General features: G+C 48.6%; 1 protein-coding gene across 2 annotated transcripts in view; it reads right to left on the bottom strand.

Moving 5' to 3' along the window:
• LOC144178725 (uncharacterized) overlaps nt 1-12256 on the bottom strand; it is a 56192-nt gene that overhangs the window by 22277 nt on the left and 21659 nt on the right. For both annotated transcript variants that reach the window (XM_077706797.1, XM_077706798.1), the window contains exons 9-16: nt 11101-11212; nt 10810-10971; nt 8513-8749; nt 6384-6539; nt 4293-4402; nt 2247-2931; nt 831-1138; nt 571-648 (exon numbers count right to left, since the gene is read on the bottom strand). In XM_077706797.1, coding sequence (XP_077562923.1) covers nt 571-648; nt 831-1138; nt 2247-2931; nt 4293-4402; nt 6384-6539; nt 8513-8749; nt 10810-10971; nt 11101-11212 — 1848 coding nt within the window. The remainder of the gene's footprint in view (nt 1-570; nt 649-830; nt 1139-2246; nt 2932-4292; nt 4403-6383; nt 6540-8512; nt 8750-10809; nt 10972-11100; nt 11213-12256) is intronic.

The raw sequence follows: 12256 nt of genomic DNA, 5'->3' as shown, positions 1-12256 counted from the left end.
TTCAAGAAGCGTTTTGTTGTCTCTAATAAACAAAATTAGTATTACCAAATTCCTTGAATCAATGCACGGCACTAACGTAGGCACAATCATATCACGTTGTTTAGTACACTTCCGAACGCGCTAGTAGACGGTTGGCCGCTCTAGGTACGGTGGACAAGGGGCACAGATTGGGAACGCGAACTTTCAAAGTTGGCACCACCTTTGACACCAGAATGTACGCTATAGTAAATGCTACGCTTTGACCGTAATCATAGAAACGAGGGTGTTACGCTTTCCCCAGCTCGTAGCACCCCTGATATCTCATTTCTCTTGCCATTACAAGAGGCATAAAGTTCGATTTCGATTCTAATCGACCCCCCAACATTGGATTGTCAAACTTGAAAAAAAGGGTTGACCTGCAATCGTGTAAATACGGTAACAACCCGCTACGAACCTGTTTCAGAGAGTATGGCAAAAGCAACTAGAAGGCATGTCACAAGAACATTACACACAAAGCTAATGAGTGTTCCATTGCTGACACTCCATCCCCCCTTTTAGGGCAGCGAGCAAAAATGCAATGAAAAGGCTCACCTTAGGAATCACCACAACGTTTGTGGGTTCAGAGCTCTGGTCAGCGAGTACACTTTCATTTCCCAGGCTGTGCATTTCCTGTTGAATACAAAACAAAAACACGACAGAGCTCAAAAACTGCTTTCACCCATCTGCATCACCTGCAAGAAGATCAGGCTACTGGGTATCCTCACGCACCCCTGGAGTGGTTCTTGATACGCAGCAATTTGCTCCGGCCACTGCAAACTCCCACAGAGAAAGGGCAGGGAAAGCACGCTCACCTCTAGGGGGGCCCTGGCGGCGTGCTGTTTCTTGGGTGGTCGCCCTCGCACTCTGAGGCCCAGCCCATCAATTTCAGCGCTGGAGGGAGTGGCCGCAGCCGGTGCTGGTGGCGGTAATGGTGGTGGCGTGGGTGCAGGTGACGACGGCTGAGGAAGCGGCTGCGCAGGTGGAGGCGCGCTTGCACCTTCGGGCCCCACCACCTTCTCGTGCTGGTTCAAGTGCAGCTGCAGCTCCTCAGAGGAAGGGAAGTCGCTGCTGCACTCAAAGCACGCCCAGCGCTGGCACGAGTTGGGTGCCATGGCAGCCCCTGGAACAATGCAGAAGCAGGCCACCCAGCTCGCAACACTGCAAATCAGTTTTCCTGTTCAACACTGTACTCTAAACAGCAGGTCTTTTCATTGCAACTAACTTTTCTATGTCAGCGGCCAGGATTGTCATTACACTTCTCATTCAGGAGAAAGATGTACACACTCCTGCCCTAGTTGGTCACTACATGACTTATGACCAGCGAAGTGCTCCCCGCCACTACCACAATGAACACACCAGGGGCGGTATTCTGAGTTGTGTCCGTTTTGAAAATGTCCATTTGACGGCTGTTTCGGTCATGGTGCAGTTGCACTTGTGAGGCCTCTGACCAATTGGTGTGCTGCGTCACACCTGGTCGTTGGCTTTTTAGCCAATCAAGTCTCGCTCGAAAGGGGCACTTTTACACTAGAATTTTGCCCAAGCTGTTGAGGTTCGAATATTCTTGGCCTGGATAGAAACATATTCCTGCTGAAAATTGGTGTGAGCATGAGCTCTAAAACTCGCCTCTGCTGTTATTTCAAGTCTTTCAAGGCCTAAAGAAACTTGCAGTTCACATGTAGTGGAGTTGTTGGAATGACTATCCCCACATAACGGCAGCCCATACACCATAAAAGAGCTAACCTGGAAAACAGCTAGAAAGAGAACTTCCACAAAGTTCTGATAACGAAGGCGTCAGAAAATAGCTGATGTGCTCGGTTCATTCCCGTCAACAGCATCGTTAGGTGGCTGCACCTTTTACTTTTTACAAAACAGCCTCTACTGCCGCTGGTGACCATTGCTGGGCACTTAAAATTTAAGCAGGAGTTGGACGTTGATGTAATGAAGTCATACTTACCAGCAAAAGCATCAATTGAGAATTTAAAGAATTGATGCTGGATCACAACTTATTTTCCCCGTTTCCAAAACCCCGTCTGTTAAAATGAGGCAGCCACCCACATCAGCACATCTTTAACACACCTACCAGATGCTGCGCAGCATGCCAATAGCGCACAGTTGAACACAGCTCTGATGCAGTAAAATCTACTTCGATGGAGCAACGCAAAGAAGTCCTTCGACATTACTCGCCACAGTGTGCAGTGGCTGCATCACAGGAAAGCCGCAGCCCCCACCTGTCATCCTGCTGGCGCCTTGCTGCAGGTACTGCTGCTGCCGCTCCTGCTGCTCCTGCTGGTCCCGCTTGAGACACTGCAGCTGCATCTCCTCGGCTTGCTGCTGCTGCTGCTGCTGCTGCTGCTGCTGCTGCTGCTGCTGCAACTGCAGCTGTTGGTGCCTCTGGAGCTGTTGCTGTTCGAGCTGCTGCTGCTCAAGCTGCCGTTGCCGCTCCAACTGCTGTCTCTGAAGCTGCTCCTGCTCCATCTCGAGTTGCCGCTGCTGCAGCTGCTGCTGCTGCAGTTGTTGCCGGAGCTTCTGCTGCTGCTGCTCTGCCTGCTGCTGCTGGTGCAACCTGGCCTGCTGCTCGAGCTCCTGTTGGTGCTGCTGCTGCTGGGGCTGTCGGCGGTGGTGCTGCTCCAGCTGCAAGGGTTCGTGCTGCTGCTGCTGCTGCTGCTGGGGCGCTGGGTGGTGCAGCAGGGGCAGCCCCCAGCGCTGGGCGTAGGCCGTCGAGTACCAGACGCGCAGCTCCGCGCGCGTGGTCAGCACCCGGGTCGTGTTGAAGTAGAGGCTCGTGCCCTGCTGCACCAGGATGATGTTCTGCTCGGCGTGGCTTTGCGCGGGCCGCACAAAGCGCATCCAGTTGCTCTGCGTCTCGTCCGACGTGTCCAGGCACAGCACGTGGCCCTCCTCGTCCTCCTTCACCTGTGGGTGATGAAGCAGTGCAAAAAAGGAATTTCAACACAAGTCAGTCCACTTGATTAGAATCGTGTTCGTTTCGCAAAATTTCTCGAGTCAAATCCATTGAAGAAGGACATTGTTGAAAGCCTACAGGGGCAAAGAAGTACGTTTTGAAATTCAAAGTTTGGGGGGAAAATTCAAATTTTAGGGGGTTTAATGCACCAAAGCTACACATCAGCTATGAGGAACGCCATAGTGGAGGGCTCCAGATCGAATTTCACCCCTGGGGATCTGTTAACATGCATCAAAATTTTGACGCATGGGCATTTTCACTTTTTGTCTCCACCTCAAAAGTGGATGCCATGATGGCCGAGAAAGAGGAATGTTGCACTGTAATAAGTTTGTTAGAGGGGCACGCACGCACACGCACAAAAAAGAGAAGAAGAAGAAGAAGAAGAAGAAGAAGGAGGAGGAGGAGGAGAAGGAGAAGATTCCGGAGGGAGACTTTTGTTGCCTTCTTAAATATTTTTTTTTTAAAGGAAACAGAATAATATCAATGCTTTTAAACAGTGCATACCCCATTCAGAAATTTATAAATCGCTATTCCTGAATTTCAGCTTCTAGACGCAATGAGATCCCTAGCCATCGGTAAAAACTTCAATGTGCTGCAAAAATTCTTCATAGAACACGCAAACAGAACCAGAAAAAAGGCACTGCCAAATCAACCAAAACAAAATGCATCAAAGGTTGTCCCTGTCAAAAGACAGCGGCAACCACTTGACACAACTTCTAGCTGTCCACCTGCATTAACTTACAGCAGCCTGTCTAAGGGCGATGAGGCAGCTTGCATTTATTTGAATGAGTCCAGAACAGCTACAATGGTTCATATTTTGTCACCCAATCTCCTAATCTCCCCCGGGGTATTTTGCCACAGTGCGACCTAGGGCCAGTACAGTGCACAAATGCACGAACAAGAAAAAGCTACAAAAAGCTTGCAAGCTGAAGAAATCAATCATTTCAATGAGAACTTGTTTTTAGGAGCAGACTTTACAATAGGATGAACTTCCCGATTTGTAACACACACACACACACACAAAATGCAACGGTCTACCAAGTCTGTACAGCAGTGTTACAGTATTTTAGTGTGTGTAGAGGTGAGGCATGCAGCAGCGCGTGATATGGAGCCGACTCTGATGCTGCCGTAAGACGAGAGATTTTCTCCTCGACAAACTAAGTGCACTAACTTTACGGTGCTACTTTTGATGTTTAAAAAGTAGAACGCCATATGAGCTCAACATAATTTCACTGCATCACCAACTGTACTGCTAACCGAAAGGAGGTATCTGATCAAGAATACGGCCAAGAAACATAGACGAATGGCTCACAAAAAGTGGGAACATTTGCTGTGCCCCGTCAGCTCTCCTTTGCAAGACACCTTCCATTGGTCCAAACTGCGTTCTCTTGGGAATGTTCTTCTTGGCAAAGACTCCGTAAACTGCAGCACAAACGGAAAAAAGAAAAAAAGGCCAGCATTTCAAGAGCTTGACTTGAACTCTTGAGCAATGAAGGGCTCACAAAGTTCCGCGCACATGCCAACACCAGCCGAGCAGAGACATTCACATGCAAGACCAAACAGTTCAACAAGCACAGACTATTCCCTCCTCTGCCTAACTTTTATGCCACCCCTCCTAAACCTTCACGTATCCTTCTGTCTATAAATACATAGAAAAAAACAGAAAACAGTATCTATCCAACCACATGATGAGCGAGTGAAGTTTTCCGTTACATTGGTTGAAGTTCAACAGAAAGATAGATTCAAAACGAAATGCATGCATACTATCCTTGCAACTTAATGCTTTCAAACTATAACACAGATTGCTTCACAACCAACTATCATTCGGAGATAAACCTCAGCCGTTTCTGAAAGACATAAGCATACCAAAAAAAAAAAAGGAGAGACTGCATATCTGCTCCAAAATTGCAAATGTTTTCAGACAGCTTCTTGCCGCCCCTGCCAGGTAAATGCCTCTCTCTCCCACCCCCTCTCACACTCTTCCCCTCATGTCTCACACCTCCCACGGCAAAGAAACACAGTCAATTCAATTTTCTCGCATTCCACTGCTTGCATGCCATCTATTGGAACGCTTTACTGGAGTCGAACTTAGAATGCTGTCACGAGGTCCAGGAATGGGCGAGAGCCCTTCTCGTATTTTTGTGTCCAAACAATATTTTCAAGGCGTTTTTAAAAATTATTGACGTGAAAATCAAGCATACATACACTTTCAATTAAAGGAACACTGCGAGCACCGGTTATGTATTGATGTTTTGCCCAAAATATGCTTAATGTTTTTTTTTTTGCTGAACAATGTTGATAAAGTGTGCTACCAGAATTAGTAAGTTCAGAAAGGTTTTGCCTATATAAACTTCTCATTTCCAAATGTTTAAAGTAAAACCCCAGCGATACGATCACAGCTGGTACAAATTTCAGTGTGATACAAATTCGTAATATTCCCTGGCCAAAATACATAGCTTACAGCAAAAGAGCATCGGGTGTTCTGAACGCGTTGCCGCGCCACTGCGGATTATACTAACACATCGTTCACAGGCAGCGGCCACGGACCGAGCGAAGCACATGAGCCGGCGGAGAGAGCGTGATATGGGCGGGATCCAAGTTCGCCAAGCCCAACCAGCTGCACGATCTCTCACAAGTCCCTTAGTCGAGAGGACCGGACCATGCTCGGTGCGCCGGGGTGAAGAACGTAGAGAGCATCCTGGAGCCACCCACTCAAGCAAGCCTGACTTGTTTTTCGTGGGGTGAAGGCAGCATGCCCCCCGCCCCCACCTCACGTCGTATAGATACAACCATCACTTTTTTTTTTTTTTTTTTTTTAAATACGGCGCACTGGTTGCCATTCTTTTTCTGCCTGTGTGGTCGACCTGTATTTGCTTGCACTTTTCGCCTCAGGCAGGTTCGCGTGATCACAAGCTTGCACGCTGTTTGCTGCCGATATGACCAGTGGTGATGAAGACGACGATGACCGCGGCAGTAGCCACGATAAGCCGTCCACGATGGCTGAAACGCACCTGGTCCTGGCGCTCGACTTGCTGAGGCATGTAATGCCGGGCGAAAACATTTATGAAATTACTTGCACAAAATTTTACACCTTCCAGAAGTCGATAGTTGAATATCTTAGTATAAAGAAAACGCAGACGGATGTAACGATTTTTTTTCTCCCACAAACCGATTTATTTATATTTTATTTTGTGTATGTTTTGATACGAATTTTGGATGATACGAACATTTCACGAAAATTTGTATCACTGAGATTTTACTGTATAACTTATGGCCGGGCGGGTGGCTGAATCAAGGGCCACACACACGCACACACGCACAGACAGACAGACAGACAGACTAAAATTATCAGGTTTGAGTAGTCCAAGCAAGACTACCATCTTTAAAACTTGTGCCTGCTCACTTGGTTCTCCGTCAGCGGTCTCGGACACCTTGTGGACGTAGAGGTAGCTGGCTGGGAGGCTAGCCCACGCCCTCGTCAGCACCGGTTTGTCCACAATCAGCTGCACCTTGTGGCGTGGGCATTCATTGTCGTAAAACTGGTTGCAATCTTCACACCCTGAAAGCAAGGGCAGTTAAGCCACGCCTGGTCGGCAACAAGCACACAGGCACTCCTCAAGTTGTTGCAGCACCTAACAGTACAGCACGGCAGTGATCAGAAACAGAGAAAACACATGGTGGAAGCTTAGACATAAGAGAAAGAGAAAAAGAAATGCGGCCTTTCAAGGGCTGACAATTCAAATGTCAATGAAAGTACGGCAATTCCCTGTATGTGTCTCGAGCTGACAGAAAATGTATAAGCTTTCACAACCATAAAAGCTACTGCTTGCTGAACAAAAAACAAAAAGCAGAGCTGCAGCATCCTGTTGCAGTAACTTGAGCACAGCGAAAGCTTCCAAGCTGCTCTTGGCAGACGTCTGAACGTCTGATACTGCCGCACTTACTACAGTCGAACCCCGCTACAACGAACGCCGCTTCAACGAAATTTCCGCTTCAACGAAATATTTCCAATTTTCCGTCAGCCAGCCATAGAAGTCCATGCAACAAAGTCGTCGCCACAACGAACCATTTGTCAGGCTTGCTTTCGCTTCAACGAAATTTTCGATGATTTGGGCTGGGTTTGAACAATTATTTTACAAGAAAATAAGCATAGCGCCAGCTATCTGTAACTTTTTATACATTCAGGACGCTTAGTTTCACCGAAAACATGCGCGGTGCGGCCACACCGCCACAAAAAAAAAAGAAAAAAAAAAAAATCATAGGCGGACGCCATTGTTTGATGGTGATAACGATGTGGCTGGCCGTCTTTACATGAGGCGCAGGCCCGGTTCGCCAAGCCGGAGCCACCGGAGCTACAGCCAATCCGTATCCAGTTGAAATCGCACAAATGTGCTCCGCTCCTGGCGCTGCGCCGTCATGTATGCGTTGTGAGCAGCTGTCCTTGCCGTTTTCCTTCTACCATTCTTAGTAGCCAAGAGCAAAAATCATGTTTGCGTGTTTGGTCTTGAAGCCAAGTCATCCTATCTTAGTCATGAGCGCGCAGTTGTGTTAAATGCAAGCGCGCGCGTCTAACCTGCCAAGGTCAGTAGCTGCCGCGCCGTGTCAGATGATAAGATAACGGCACTGCTCCTGCTACAAGTGAGAGGGGGGCTTCCGACGGCCTAGCAGCTATCTGCAAGTAATCAGCCCGGTGGACACGCCTTGTTGTACAGCAATACGTTTTGCGCCTGCATTTCTTCACCCCACTCCGCAACGCGTTCTTCGCGTGCAGTGAAAGAACAGATAACCGTTGGTATGTTTGTTATCCGAATAAACATGACGTTATTGCGCGTGACTCCTTTTTCTAAACATTGTATTATGCTGCCAATGATGTGGAAGCATACGGGGCTATTTTTCTGGCCTTTCCGTGGTGTGTTGCGGCAGATTTCGCCTCAACGAATTTTCGCTTCAACGAAATTTTTCGCACGTCCCGTCAATTTCGTTTGTAGCGGGATTCGACTGTACTGCATTGTTTTGGGCTGGTGACATGTTGACCAACAGAGACAAATAGAGAGTTTTCTTAGGAAGCGTTTCATCTGCCACTGGAAGTTGCTTAGGAGAGGGTTGCATCAATTGCCCTGTGAACTCTTTTCTAGCCCACATCGACTATTGCGGATCCCTGAGGGACGTCACAAGCTGCTGGCACGGTAGCATACATAATGTCAAATGGGCCCACTATCAAGTAGGCAAGCTTCAGCGAGTACACTCGTGAAAGCAATAACCCCTCATACAAAAATAACAGGGGGGGGGGGTCAATTAAATTCTTAGTACTGCTAATTTCAAAGATGGCGGCCAGCCCAGACAAGAAAGAAAAAGAAAAACAACTCCTGCGTCTGTCAATGAGGCAAAACTCCAACTGTCAGCAAGGTTCTCAAACAGAGTGCCACAAAAGGGAGGGGGTAATGCCTCCACTAACATGGAAGCAAACAGGTGGCATGCAAAAAACAGTGCTGGGTCACGCAGTGTCGCGCCAACCAGCAAAGCAGCACTCACAGTACTGGGATGCGCAGCTTCTGTCGGCAGGCTGTCCGGATGCCCCTCCTTCCCCTGAAGAGGGCCCAGGCGAGTGCGAGGGGCTGACCAGGGGGCCCGGGTGGACGGGTGAGGAGGCGGCCATTTCCACCACTCTGGGGCTGTTGGTGGAGTCGGGGTGCAGGCCCCCGCTCACCGACACTGGCGCCCCCTGCAGCTCCTCCAGCTCCTCCGCCGACACCCCGCCCGCACTGCACACTGCAGTTCAGGGGGACACGCACACCAGTTGCAAGTTACAGTCTCTCAACAAATTCCCCCTCCCCATTAACTCCTTCCTTTTCTTCCTCCCCCCCCCCCCTTCCCTCCAACCTCTGATGCGAACTCCCTCCTCCTTGTCCAAACAAAGAAATGGCTGCAGCTTAGCTCAGACAACCCTGCATAACCAAAGCGAAAGCTTGGCCTAGCCTGGCTAAGTCTTGGTTTCACTTGGTTAACCTTTGATTTAGCTGTAATTATAATTGATACTATTCGTCCAAAGCCTGCCTTTGTCTACAGTTTGGTCCCGCTTCCGGGGTTTTCTGAGCCGAACGGCTCGCTCTTTCCCAGTCTCTGGCACTAGCTTCGCGCGCTTGGTATTCACAATATGGCAGTGTTTGCAAATGCTTGAAGTGCAACACACTTGATGTACGAATTTGCTGTAAACGAGCGCACTTCTTTTGTGGAGATTTCATCCTTGTTAACAGATGACGCAAGTCTTTTATTCAAGCACATTGAAACAAAGTTCACTAAGAGTGCCCTAGCATTTATATGAATTTTCAATTTTCGAAACACTACTAAAATATTTGCAGTTTGTGGAGTGCAAATACCACGTTTGTGGAGATAACGTTTGTGGAGATAACGCAAATACCACGTTTGTGGAGATAACGAAATACCACGGGTATAGGTTCACGCGGCAACGAAATATTTCCAGATCCCCGGCAAACGTCATTTCATATCTTGCGGCAACGAAATGTTTTTGGAAAGCGATCCCGCGTTAACGGAATTTGCTGGATGGTAATTTATCTATCCATTTGAGGCCAACAGTGTCCAAGTGCTCAAAGGCATTTTTTTTTTCGGACCCAAAGTGTGTAAAATTCTGCCACAGTATGCTTGTATGGCTGCCGCCATATCTGTTTACAAAAAAGACCATGCAGCATGCCGCCGTGGCAGCAGCCTCGCAGCGACACCACCATGGGGCGACACACGGTGACTCACGGCGAGACTTTGGCTTGGGCTACGCTAGCCGGCTACTGCTGAACAGCGCACGGGCGTTCGTTGTGTGTGCGGTTATCAGCACGCTTGCTCTCAATAAGATGCCTCTGCCAGCCCAAATGTGTAAGTTTTTATCGCTACGAGATAGGGCCCAGTTTAATGACAACCTGCTTCTCATGCTTCTCACTATCATCCCGGCAAACTGCATTACAATGCATTAAAAACCCCGATTATACAATGCTCGGGTACATGCGGCCCACTTCATATGACGGACACTGGCGGGGATAAACCGGTGTTTTTCCCACCTTTTACATCGCCTCATTCCGACCTCTATTTTTTCCCTATGATGCTGCTTGATCTGCAAAGGTAAACAGTCCGTTGCGTGACTGACCACTTGCTGACCACTTGCTGACTCAAGCAAGGCGGGTGGGAGCTCAACCTTTGACGGCCCCGCCCACACAGCAGCAGAGTGCCAACTGCGAGGGGTCAAAATCCAGGTAGCCGGCCGACTGCCAATTTGAAGCTCCCATTGATCCGATCAACGCGAAAATACCTACGCAGTACCCCACGCCAATGACTTAACTCCCACTTTCCTCGCCCACTTGCCCTCCTCTGCACAACTTGCCTGCGGCCTTGGCCACATACTTTCCTTTTCCCCTCTCATATTGCACGGCCACATCGGCCTTGCCAGCTTACTTCTTGTGTGTGAGGCACAGGGCTGGCGGGCTAGTGCAGACTCCACAAAGGGGAGGGGGGGGGGGGGGGGGGAGGCACAGAATGGATTTTTTCTCTTTAAAACTTCGAATTTCAGTTGAGGATCAGCAAATTACACCAGAACACATTAATATAGCAATATAAGTAATTTCTTAGCCCATCTGTCACATGAGACTGCCTACTAGCATGGAATTTCACCCCATACCCCGATTATGTGCACCCCGGGTATACAACGCTTTCACGCAGTCCCTTGAAAGTCATATTTCCGGTGTTCCACTGTATATTGTACACAGTGCTTGTGAATTAAGCGGTTAGAAGTTAATTTTTTCCCCCACCCGTCACGGGGCCCTCACCTTCTGCCCTGGTCATGGAATGGCTGGAAGACGGGGAGGCGGCGAGCTCGGGCAGACGCCTGGCGAGGATGCCCTGCATTCGCAGCACCGAGTGCTGGACGCCCCTCGAGCTCGTAGAGGCTTCCACCGTGGAACTGAGATCCAGCTGCTGACCATAGTCCGCTGTCAATGAGACAAGCCATGCCATTAGAGGCACAAACCACATAATTGAAAGCTGTGTGCAGCAGCACCTCTCAAAGACAGGGCGCACCAGATGCTCTCAAACACTAGTTTCAAAACGCGCATTCTCACCGTGATGGTCCTCTTGTAAATTGTGCTGATGGTGATGGTGGTGGTGGTGGTGGTGAGGGTGGTGGTGCTCACTTGATGTATCCACATATGCTTCGGATGTGTTGATGACATGCTTTGAGAGAGAAAGATTGAGACAGAGGGAAAAAAATGCCATTAAACGCAGCTGTGGTTAACTGTGCTTACCGGAACTAGCCATACAATTGATTACTAGGATGCCTCAGCAGCAAAAACCAAACTTGAAATGTGAAACGTTGAAGCAAACATTGCGTGTCTACACCAGCTCCAGCCAGTGCCACGGTTAAAAACGTATGCTACTTGCTACTATCAGCAACAAAATCCCCTTATCGAAACTAGAACACGCGAAAACAATTCTGTGGGCTAAGTGCCAAAGTAGCAGCAAACCCTGGAAGAGTATAAACAAATACTGTCTTGAAACTACCGTATTTACACGATTGTAAGACGACCCTTTTTTTCAAATTTGACAATCCAATGTTGGGGGGTCGTCTTAGAATCGAAATCGAACCATGTACCGCTTGCAACGACAAGAGACAAGAAATCAGGGGTGCTTCGAGGTGTGAACGGCTTTGCACGCTCATTTCCATGGTTTACGGTAACCATTTCATACATTCTGCCGTCAATAAAAATGATGCACCTTTTGTAAGTTGGACCTAGAGCGACTAACCTCCCACTATCGCGTTCGGAAGTGTACTAAGCAACGTGATATGATAGTGGCTACGTTTGCACCGTGCATTGAATAAAGGGATTCGCTAATACTCATTTTGTTTATTAGAGACCACGACGATAAAGTCGGTCGTGTTAGAGACGAACAAAATGCTTCGTGAAAGCGAGTAACATGCTCACGGAAATTGCGAGCGGCTGCTTCTGTCAGCCGCCATGTTGTTTTAATCACAATCGCGCGTGGCTGCCGCCGGTTGCTTCGATTGTCATCTCGAATAGTTTCCCGCTCAACCCAAAGCGCATAGTTTTCCGCGTGCTTATACAAAAGCTTTTCTTTTTTTAGCATCTACTGCGCGCATTACGAGTGCCTTTATGACGAGCGCACGGCTCTTGAGGGAGCACCGATAATCGATGGAAGAGCCGCCGTAGGGGGGTATTGGTAGTTGACGGAAGAGCTTCTCTTTGTGATACAATCATA

Source organism: Haemaphysalis longicornis, unplaced genomic scaffold (assembly GCF_048455015.1).
Source record: "Haemaphysalis longicornis isolate Haplotype H1 unplaced genomic scaffold, Haemaphysalis longicornis Haplotype H1 scaffold_4, whole genome shotgun sequence".
Lineage (NCBI taxonomy): Eukaryota > Metazoa > Arthropoda > Arachnida > Ixodida > Ixodidae > Haemaphysalis > Haemaphysalis longicornis.
Note: the sequence above shows the minus strand (reverse complement) of the source record. Positions and strands in the feature narration are given on the sequence as shown.